This window comes from Gobio gobio (assembly GCF_949357685.1).
Source record: "Gobio gobio genome assembly, chromosome: 25".
Taxonomy (NCBI): Eukaryota; Metazoa; Chordata; class Actinopteri; order Cypriniformes; family Gobionidae; genus Gobio; species Gobio gobio.
The window spans coordinates 33750925-33762985 of record NC_137121.1 but is presented as its reverse complement, the minus strand read 5'-3'; the positions used below and the strand labels follow the sequence as shown (position 1 = coordinate 33762985).

The following is a 12061-nucleotide window of genomic DNA, read 5'->3' as shown; positions in this document are numbered from 1 at the left end:
TACATATCCATGTCCTGCACTTACGCATCCATTGTATATCCTGCACTTGCTGCTATTGCACTTCTGGTTAGACCTAAACTGCATTTCGTTGCCTTGTACTTGTACTTGTGTAATGACAATAAAGTTGAATCTAATCTAATCTAATCTAATATATATATTTACTGTTCAATCATGTTGTCAATACAGCCGGTTGTACCTGCAGTAGGTCCTTGCGGGTTAGGTCCCATTTCTTAATGCCGTTGTCTCTGGAGCCGCTAAACAAACAATCCCCCTGAACCACCAGGGACTCGATGCCATCATAGTGGGGCGGCTCGAAGTTATGAGTGGGGCTGATGCTACCCACAGCACCCTCGGTCACATCAAACATCTGCAGAAACAAATCACATGGTATTTGGTCATTTTAGCTGAGATTACAAGTCACAGGGGCCATATATGCGCAGTACGAAGGGCACTGCAACATATCACGTAACAGGAAGTGGACAATTTACACGTTCACTGCGGCTCAAATAAACTTTCAATGCTTTTTGTTGTGTGCGGAGCCCAACACATGACATGCAGGGGGTAAAGACAAGATATTGTGGCCATTTACATTTACGCATTTGGCAGACGCTTTTATCCAAAGCGACTTACAGTGCACTTATTACAGGGACAATCCCCCTGGAGCAACATGGAGTAAAGTGCCTTGCTCAAGGACACACTGGTGGTGACCGCTGGGATCGAACCAGCAACCTTCTGCATATCAGTTCCATGGTTTAACCCACTGGACCACTGCCATGGATTATGAATTAATTAGAATTACAATGTGGCCATGATTTAACTGAAATAAAGCCACAGATTGTGTTATGGGAACAAATTCATAATTTTGTGGCCACAATTTCTATTATTTCCTGTTTGGGGCTCCAGTTGTGTGATGTTAGATAACCTTAGAATGAAACTTTTGCAGCTAGTTACGTTCAGGTGTGTTTCAGAGACTCTTATTTTGCCAATGTTTTGTTCTTCTGTTTCTGCATTCACCATCCCTGAGTTTCCTGTGTTTGTGTTCGTCACCAGTTACTTATTTGTTCTCCACCTGTGTCTGATTTAGTTCATCATTACACTGTGTATTTATCCACCTTTTTCTGATGCCCCATGACTGTCAGCGATCGAAACATTGATTCTGAAGATGTTGAAAATGATAGTTTTGAGAATATGTTTGAGATGGTGAATATGAGGCAGATGCTGAATGCACTGGGAAATGAGCTCTGACGAGGACAGTGATGATGGGATAAAACATCTGCTCAAACTGAACCCTTCAAAGCTCCAAAAGCTTACAAAATATGCTTTATTTTATTCTTCTGCTATTGTTACTCTGATATCAGGAGTTTTATATTATCGCGGCAGGTAAAGATCCATCCGTGTTAGATATAGAACCGGGTCGCTAAAGACCCCAATATGTAATAATAATCGGTGAAACATTCATGCATTTAAGGGATAGAACATAAAAGAGCTCTTGACCTCCTGAGAGTCAATTTTCTGAAGGGTGAGCACCTCCTTTCACTGACCATTTGTTGAAATAGAAATAGATAGTCAGGGTCTATTTTGTACCAGCTAACATCATCCAAATGGCCGTCACAGATAGATGTACAAACCTTGATGTAGTGATCCTTAGAGCCAGTGATAACTAGATCCTGTCCATTGCCAGTCTGATCAACAGTCAAGCACATGACTGGACCGAGATGGCCCGTTAGTTTCCCTGTAGACACAAACCTGACAAAAACAGATGGGAAACAACCGAAACGGTCAGATTTATGATGTAGCAAATGATGTGTAGCTCTCAGAGTGTGAGAAGTAAAGGACGCCCTGATGAAGTCGTACCGTCTCAGGTCCCACACGCGAACAGAGTTGCCCGCGGCAGCATAGAGAACGGAGCCGGACGGGTTCAGAAAGATCTGGTTGATCTGGTTTTCCCCGGCCGGGATGGTCACAGTGCGGTTCGTACTGGCTGCACATGGGTCACCAGTGTTCACCAGACCTGACGATCTGAAGACAGACAATCACAGAGGGAGAAGATCTGAGACACTCATTTAATACACTTACAGTTACTTCAATACAGGGGTGCCCAGACTGGCACCGAAAAGCTTTTAATAACTTTGAAAGATAATATGGAATAGTAAAGACAGTAACATCACAGTGGCACAGCTCTTGTAAAACAGAAGTGCACTTCATTGTATTGCATGTGCACTTGTAGCGTCCTTAACATATTTTTTTATAACTGTACTTTCATGGCCGTTTCTTAACACACTTTTAAAAGGTGCACTTGGTAATGTCCAATTATAAGCTTTACAGTACATTTTAAACTTTTTTTCGTGCTTTGACAAACACACTAATGCACATGTAAAGTATTTGATTATAATGTTTTACTGTAGTGTGTTATTCAATATTACATTTAAAGCAGTGTTAATTTTAACAGCAAATTTTGATTTAGTTTTAGTAATTTCACCTGTATTGTTTTTAGTATTAGTCTAGTTTTAAAATCTAATGAGTTTAGTTCAATTGTAATGCATTAATTGAGCATTTAAGCATTACAGAACCGACGGTTACTTGAATATGTCAAAACTGAATTTTTTTTATATAATTGTGTTTTTGACCGTTCAAGCGCAAAAATACAAAAAGAGCTCAATTCACTTTTTTTGTTAGTTTTTTTTTTAAACATCTATTGATTGAGTTTTTATTAAAAATAAATCTGTTTTAGTTAGTATATTAGGTTAAGCTAAAGCTTCAAATAAGTTTAAGTTTATTTATTTAATTTCAGTTAACAATGATTTTTTTTAATGGTTTTAGTTAACTATTATAACCCTGATACTTTATTGAATAATGTGTCAAATACTGTTCTTCGTCTTTCCTCCCGACTATGAATTAAATGGGAATGAAATGAAATGCAGTTTATTGTGTAACCAAAAACGTATATAATGCGTAACTTTTAATTATAAACAAGCTTGAAATACACCAGGACTCTTATTTTGAAATGTCTGCTCCTTTCTATTGCAGTTGCAGCTGCTCATTCAAGTTCAGATGAGGGAGATAAAATATGCATTGTTACAACCGTCTAAAACATATTACTATATAAACATCATAGAGTAAACTTTGTCATTATTCCTCAGCATTAGTTCATAAACATGACCTGGCATAAATGTGTGTTATTGATTGACTGAGCCGCTCTGGAGCGCTGTCACGTGAGCCTGTAGAAGCTGTGTTTTCCCGCCGTTAGATCCGCACATTACAATTCAAATGAGAGCATCTATTATGCTGCGTTCATACCAAACGTGAATAGAGCGTCAATATCGTGCCTACCGTGTCTAGTTGACGCTTGAACATTTTGAATCCATGCACACGGCATCCACAGCGAATTGGACGCGTGTATAAATCGAGCGTTTGAAGCGAAATAGACGCGCGTTCAAGGAGCTCCAGGAGAAATATGTCATAAAACACCACTCTGCCTCTTTTCATTTTCATTACAAATATATAATAAGCATTAATAGCCACACAAATGTGGTCCAGGCAACGCCTACATTACTTCACTGCATTTATATTTAAATATCCTAAAAAATTAAGTTATGAAACTTCTCTTTGCTCTCAGTCAAAACGATTTGGCAGACAACAAATGATGATTCATGAGAGCAAAGATCACCGGTTTGATCCACACAAGACGAACCACTACAGGACATCAGAGCCAGCGGCAGACGTCAGAAGGACTGGCCGAGGAAAGGCTGCTCTCGCCGGGGTTAATGAGCGCTGAGCGTCCGCTGATCGCCTGGATCTCACAACTCCAAAAACACAAGATCATTTTTTTAAATAGGCGCTCTCCTTATAAATAAACCACGATTTGAGCTTTAACAGGGTTTCTGCAGGTTTCATCAAATCTAATTTAATGCTTTTTAATGCCAATTTGTTTTATTTTTAATGCCATATATATGTCGCTAAATGTCGATAGATGACGTCATACGGCAATTCGAATATTTGCATTCACATTCTGCCAAGTGTCAGCCCTTTATATTTGTTTGCTTCTCTGCTGCTACCCTTTATGCTCCCATTATATATTTTAATACAGCCAAATCCCCAATAAAATTGTTTCATCTATATATTTTTCAGTTTTTGTTGTCAGACAATATAAAATGGTGACTGAAACGCAGCCCATTAAGACTACATACAGGGCTCGACATTAAGCCTTGTCATTCACTTGTACGAGTAAAACAGTTGCTTGTCCGAAAAAAAGAGATTTTTTGTAGTGTAAAATTTCTGAAGCAATATCCTTTTAGAATATTGGAGCTTTAACATACTTGAATCTACATGTGTGATAGATTTGTGTCTGTTACCAATCAAACTAAATCATTTACAAATTTACAATAAAAAAATTACAACTGCATTAAATAATTTTATGGGATTGTAAGAAATGTTAAGAAATTAAAAGTAAACCACCAGTAGATGGCGTCAAGTAACTGTCTTAAGTGAGTCATTCATTCAAACGATTCATTCCAATGGCTGATTCATTCAAGAATGAGGCAGGTGTTTATGAATGAGACATTGAATCTTTGACTCAACCGATTGGTCAAAACGCTGAATCATTCAGTAACGAAATCAAGACTGAGCCTGCGTCTCAATGTGCATTCTATCCATCCTAAAGACATTAGTAAAATTCAATACTATATAGGGCGGATATTATGCACATTGGGATTCAGGGTTGCTACACTATGGTTCTGCTGTGATCTTTGACTGTTTTTGTTCTATTTTAGCAGTGAAAATAATTTCAAACAATGTTCCTTCTAAAATGTAATTGACTTAATATTAACTATTTGTTAACTGGACTGTTGTATGAAATCAGTGTCACGTTTTTAATCGTGATGCTAGCCTGCTTAGGAAAACAGCATTCTAGGTTGTGTGATTTTGTATCTGATAACTGTATCAAGTTAAAAAAACTCCACATTTTGAATTTTTACCGCAGTATGTTTAACTGAGTTTCCTTATGTGTGTGCGTCACTCATGTGTCCATTTCCCCTCGAGATGGTGCACAAGCCTAAACAGCTATTTTTTTAGGAGAGCCACACTGATAGGGCAAAATCAATAGCCACTTTTACTGCAAAGTTATCAAAAGTTACATCCAGTCATAAATAGCATGTCTGCTTATCAGTCATCCCTGAACATACAATATGCAAAGCAATAAATACAAAAGGTAGATAGATAGTGGGTATGCATAATATATTTTAATGTAAACTTTCTGTCAATTGAAATTTTTTTCTAGATTATTCACACATTTTTCTGTCTAAAACATGTTTTTAATATATTGTATGATGTAATAATTCCACAGTAAATCACCAATGTAGAAAAAATAAAGACAGTATATATTAAATATTTGTTCAAAGTCTTGGGTTAGACGTTATTTAACTCATTTAAAACTCATTGTTCTTATGAGGATACTTCATAAAACGTACATTTAGGCATAATTCTGTGTGTTATTGTTTGTTAAAGAGCGAAAGAGAACTTGATTCTGGCACAACCCACACCACTAGGCTGCGTCAGAAATCACGTACTGGGTGAGTAGGTACTATATTTGAATTTGAACGAACTTCGCGACCGTTAAAAAAATATGTTCTATATAGTATGAATTAATGTAGTATGAATGTAATCCGGACGTACTACTTCCGCCATGTTGTCATGATCATGTGACCTACCAGCGTCAGTTGCGTCCCTTCACCTCCATTCATAAATCGTCTTCCATGGCCTCATGGGAGGAGAGTAAAGTGTCCATCGCATGCGCACTTCAGAATCTCGCCGAATCTCGTAAGAATCTTACTATGAATTCGGACGTACTACTCTGTTGGCGTACTGTTTTTCGCACACTATATAGTAGAGAACTATTCGATTTCGGACGCAGCTCTAGTTTTTTTGTTCTCTGGCAGAGCGCACAGCCTCAACTGAATGCGCTGCTCCTCTCAGCCAATCACTGAACAGCAGACGCAGAGAGAGGTGCGCCTGCGCAGTGGCAGGAAAGCAAGATCTCGCGCTCGTGCGGCAGTAGCGGGGGTTTCGGAAGGTAGATCAGGTTAATAAGTATATTCATCACATTGCGCTTTCTTATGAAGGCTATATTCAATATAAACTGGCTATCTAAAAAAAATAATGCCTGTAAGAATACAATTTAATGCTTTTTAATGCCATTTAAGGCCTTAATTTTCGCAAAATCCATTTAATGACTTTTAATGCTTTTTAATGCCCCGCGGATACCCTGTTTAAACAACTACATTCCCACCTGAAAAAGTCTTAAAACTACATTTTGTGACACAATAACAGTAGTATTTTTAAATTATGCAGGGTTTCTCATCACGTCACTTTACCACGTGACAGCAGCGAGCAGGCTCCTGATTGGTTAACACGGTGCGAACAGACGCCAACCAAGCCTGTAGTGCTCCTGTCAGAAACTGAAGCCTCCGTTTTGGCAGCTGAGATTGACGGCTTCTCTGAGTGAAGTTGTCACTGAAGCACTAACAGACTTTTTTCGGGATTTTCGGGAGGAGATTGGAGCTTTAGCTTACATTTCTACATTTCCATAACTGTTTATTTCACACCATCATAATGAATTGTTCTGCATCTGTGAGAGTGTGGGCGGGCTTTTGATAATCGCACCTCTACTTCCTGCTCTCGACTGCGCAACTCCGGTCCCGAGATTTCAGAGTGTGTGCGGGCCTACGAAAGCTTCAACTCTGGTCAGCGGAAGTCAATGAAGTTGCGTCGTCCATATTTTTTTACGGTCTATGACGCCAACGTTCAGACTCGGGCGTCAGACGCGAATTCGCTTCAAACGTGTGAATGCACAAAAAGCACCACTCGCGCGTATCGCGTAAGACACTAAATTCGCGTCATTCGCGCGAACAGGACGCACGAATGAGGCGGAATCGCGCCTACCGCACCGCAGGACTTCCAGACGCGCCTTTCCATTGACTTAACATTGAAATCACTCGCTCCAGACGCTCTATTCGCGTTTGGTGTGAACGCAGCATCACACAGGTCATCAGTTCTGACTGGATCTCTTCCCTAATCGTCCCTTTATGACTTTATAACATTATGACTTCATAAGATCCGGAAAAAATGTGTAGTAGTCCAAACGAGTCATTAGTTGTAGTTCTTGGAAAGTGGCCCAGAGCATCAGTAGTTCATGAAACTCTGTGTGTTATTGTTTACACAGGATGTCTGGTTGTCCGTGTGTGTGAAGTTCTGTGAGGTTTGGATTCAAGCATTCAAACTGTTTAGATTTTTTATGTAGGAAAAATAATATAATAGGTAGGTTTAAAATAATAGGTTTCTTATCATGTGGTACCCTCTAGTGGACAACATTAGTACAATGTGCTGTAGTCAGTCGGCCACTTGACTAAAGAAATGTAATTATTCAAACTGTATCATTGGTGGTGGTTGAGGAGATTCCCCCTTCTATATGTAAAGCGCTTTGAGTGCCTAGAAAAGCGCTATATAAATGTAACAAATTATGAATTATTATTTTGTAGCCATGGCTGAATACATCTTCTAAACCACTTGACAAATCCAAATTCTTGATAAATGTTCGTCTTCAGGGTCTCTAGATGCCATCTCTGATGTAATCAGCCTGGTTTTCTTTACATTAGCCTGTTTTGGACTTTGGGCTTTTGTTTTGTTTGAATTAATTTGCTTACTTAGGCTATATGTCATTTCTAATGAAGTTTGTGTTGTGCATTTAAATGTATTTGTAATTACACTTTTGTAGTGATGAAGTTGCAGTTTAGTACATTTCGAATATATTAACGTTAAATCAGTGTTATTCGTAGGGCTGTAACGATTTGACCAAAAATAAAAACCTCGATTAATTGAACATTTGACCTCGATTACGATTAATGAACGATTATTTCGCTTTTTTTGCCCTCGAAAGGTTTTGGAGTAAGTTCACTGATAAGGTTTGTACTGTAAATATTTTCTACTATTAAAGGTGGAATTTTTTTTTTCTAATGAAAAAGTGCATTGTGATTTTAAAATACTTGAAGGAAACTTTCAGCAGTTGTTGTCTATGGAGCAGATTTCTGTTTGTTGTACATCAGATACAGATACATTAGCACAGTAGGCCTACATTACATTTATTTGAATGCATTAATGAGAGAGTGATTGTGTGTGTGAATTACTCTTACTGTCTCTATTCATTATGAAGCTGTGGTTTGTACTTACTTCAAATGTATTAAAATGTATACCTATAACGGTTGAGTTTCTAAACTACTTTAGTGACTTTACTTTAGTCACAGCTTCTGTCTGAGTGCTCGTTTGTCAAAATATATCAGGCATTAGTTCAACATAATACACATCTGAAGGTCGAAACTCGCTTTAATGTTCAAACTGGCAGGGCTTAAACCACATATAAAAGACAAAGCTCTGTGAGGACGCAGGTGAAAGAGGTCTGCCTTCAGGGCGCGCGTGTTGTCAGAGACGCGACACGGCTCGACTCTGTGTCACTGAAAAAAGCTGAGCCCTGAACGGAGAAGTTTTCCGTATTGTTGTTTTTGAATAGTTCACAATCGCTTTAAATGTTGAAACTGGCAAGCCTTTAAACGCATTTACTTGACAAACTTTATGAGCACGAAAGTGAAAGCGGCTTCGGGGCTTGCGCGCGCCGTCTGTGTGTGTGTGTGTCAGCGCGTAGGCTATAATAAGAACAGCAATTAACTGACCTGTATAAACTGTGTAAAACATGCAGTTGCTATAGTGATTCTGGGCATCTATAAACACAGATAACTGCTCCTGCATCTCTGTGTGCCTGCAAACTGCACTTGATGTGACTGACGGGGCGGAGTCACGTGAAAACCGAAATAACCGACATGGGAAAAATACATCGGTTAGAGGTTCTGAATGTCGGTTTCGGTTATTTTTCGATTAATCGTACAGCCCTAGTTATTCGTCAACAACCTTTTTTCACTGACGAAAACGAGACGATAACTAAATAAAAACCACAGAGCTCTGTGAACAGCCAGCTTCTTTTGCAATGACCTTTTGTGTCTTGCCCTCCTTGTGCAAGGTGTCAATTGTCGTCTTTTGGACAACTGTCAAGTCAGCTTCTTCCCCATGATTGTGTCGCCTACAGAACTAGACTGAGAGACCATTTAAAGGCCTTTGCAGGTGTTTTGAGTTCATCAGCCGATTAGAGTGTGGCACCAGGTGTCTTCAATATTGAACCTTTACACAATATTCAAATTTTCTGAGATATTGAATTTGGGATTTTCCTTAGTTGTCAGTTATAATCATCAAAATTAAAAGACATCAACATTTTAAATATATCAGTCTGTGTGTAATGAATTAATATAATATACAAGTTTCACTTTTTGAATGGAATTTGTGAAATAAATCAACTTGTTGATGATAATCTAATTATATGATCAGCACCTGTATATAAACAGCGAAGATGATAACATTTTGTACGAGCCGTACTACAAGGTGGTTTATGTGCAAGCACTTTGAGTATGTAATTAGTAAAATTATGCCAAAACGCACAATCCCACGCTGAAATTCAAGCCCTGTGACAACAACAATATTCACCCGGAGCTAATGAAGCGAGTGAGTGAGTGGAGGCGGGTTTGTGTGTTTGTGTTTGTGTCTGAGAGATGAGAGATCGAGATAGCGCAGCTGCTATCGTGTGTCTATTCTGTGGAAAATTAGTATTGGAAGCGTTTCAGATATTTCAGTATCACTATGTATCGTAAAAAATCTATATTTTAGACAACACTACATTGCACTTTCCTAAAACACAGAGTATCTATTTAAACTAAGTGCAAATAGACCGCCTTGTTAGCAAATGCTTTTTGCACTGACGTCTGGTTGGGCCAGACAAAAGGATGTAAGACACTGGTTTGTGTATAGCAGCAATAGTAGTTTTTAATAAAAGTGTTGACGCAAATTGACTCGAGGTTCAACTCCGACTTTCGCCGAACTCGCTTTTAATTCCATTTCCCATCACATGTCAGATCGGAAAGGCATTTATTTCTTAAAATAAAAAATAAAGAAAATATTCGAAAAGTAGAAATAAAGTGTCTAACGTGTGTTTATTGTGTTAATCGGTTAGGGATAGGTTTAGGGAGGGCTTTATTGTCCTAATAAGGTGGCATTCAGTTAATAATTTTTAATAAATATAATAATTTACACTATGTTATTATTGCATACTGTTTAATGTACAACAACACTGAGGTCCAAATAGTATCTGCCACTATTTATAAGTATAAATATCATCTAACTAGTGTAAATAGCAGCTGCCCTTTAAAAGACAACAATTGAAAAATTTATTTATTATATATAAAATTCAACCCGCCAAAGTGGCTAGTAGGAGTGACTGCGTTACACACCACTGCTGAAATGTCAAGCCCTGCTTGGAGTGATGATCGCTGCTTGAATCTATATTTTGAAGTATTAAATAGTTGTGCTTGTAGTTTGTGATATGCACGGGAACTCACGTGAGTGTCCGGATGCACTTGGCCGAGTCACGGATGTCCCAGACTTTGATGTAGGAGGTGGAGACTGTGAACACCAGACTGGAGCTGTAACGCACAGATACCACATTGTTGGGGTGGCCGCCCAGAGACATGATCTCTTGCCCCGTCACCAGGTTCCACACTTTACAGGTCCGGTCTGGAAAAAGGAAACGGCCAGGTTATAAAGACTGGTTAGACCAATTATTCTTACTAATAAGTCTTTATTACTAGTCTAATTACTAAAAAATGTTTTGGAACTGGAATAATTAAATTCTTTACAGTCAGTGTTAATGTTAACTAAAAATAAACACTATATTGCCAAAAGTATTGGGACACCCCTCCACATCACTGAATTCAGGTGTTCAATCACTTCATGGCCACAGGTGTATAAATCCAGCACTAGGCCTGCAGACGCTTCTACACACATTAGTGAGAGAATGGGTCGCTCTCAGGAGCTCAGAGAACTCAAGCGTGGGACCGTGATCTGTTGACACCTGTGCAATAAGTCCATTCGGGACATTTCCTCACTACTAAATATTCCACACTCAACTGTTAGTGGTGTTATAACAAAGTGGAAGCAATTGGGAACAACAGCAACTCAGCCACGAAGTAAAATCACAGAGCGGGGTCAGCGCATGCTGAGGGTCACAGTGCGCAGAAGTCGCCAACTTTCTGCAGAGTCAAGAGCTCCAGACCTCCAAACTTCATGTGGCCTTCAGATGAGCTCAAGAACAGTGTGTAGAGCTTCAGGGAATGGGGTTCAATGGCCGAGCAGCTCATCCAAGCCTTACATCACCAAGTGCAATGCAAAGTGTGGGATGCAGTGGGGTAAAGCGCGCCACCACTGGACTCTAGAGCAGTGAGACGTGTTCTCTGGAGTGACCAATCACGCTTCTCTGTCTGGCAAGCCGATGGACGAGTCTGGGTTTGGCGGTTGCCAGGAGAACGGGACTTGACTGCATTGTGTCAAGTGTAAAGTTTGGTGGAGGGGGGATTATAGTGTGGGGTTGTTTTTCAGGGGTTGGGCATGGCCCCTTAGTTCCAGTGAGAATAACTCTTAAAGGGTTAGTTCACCCAAAAATTAAAATTCTGTCATTAATTACTCCCCCTCATGTCGTTCGACACCCGTAAGACACAAATGAAGATATTTTAGTTGAAATCCGATGGCTCTGAAAGGCCTCCATTGGCACAATCAAGACCCATAAAAGCTACTAAAGACGTCGTTACAAAGTCCATCTCACTACAGTGGTTCTACAATAACTTTATGAAGCGACAAGAATAGTTTTTGTGTGCAAAAAAAAACTAAATAACGACTTATATAGTGATGACGATTTCAAAACACGGCCTCATGAAGCTTCGAAGCGTTATGAATCAGTCGAATCATGATTCGGATCGCGTGTCAAACCGCCAAACTGCTGAAATCACATGACTTTGGCGATTCAAACCGCTGAATCGACTCACTGATTCATAACGCTTCGAAGCTTCATGATGCCGTGTTTTGAAATCGTCATCACTATGTAAGTCGTTATTTAGGGTTTTTTTGCGCACAAAAACTA

The 12061-nt window shown here is 39.3% G+C and overlaps 1 protein-coding gene across 1 annotated transcript in view; it reads right to left on the bottom strand.

Annotated features, from left to right (window-relative positions):
- The window catches only part of kif21a (kinesin family member 21A), a 117936-nt gene that overhangs the window by 12477 nt on the left and 93398 nt on the right, over window positions 1-12061 (bottom strand). Inside the window, exons 29-32 of the mRNA XM_079809771.1 lie at window positions 10488-10662; window positions 1855-2019; window positions 1629-1746; window positions 197-367 (exon numbers count right to left, since the gene is read on the bottom strand). Of these exons, the coding sequence (XP_079665897.1) occupies window positions 197-367; window positions 1629-1746; window positions 1855-2019; window positions 10488-10662 (629 nt within the window). The remainder of the gene's footprint in view (window positions 1-196; window positions 368-1628; window positions 1747-1854; window positions 2020-10487; window positions 10663-12061) is intronic.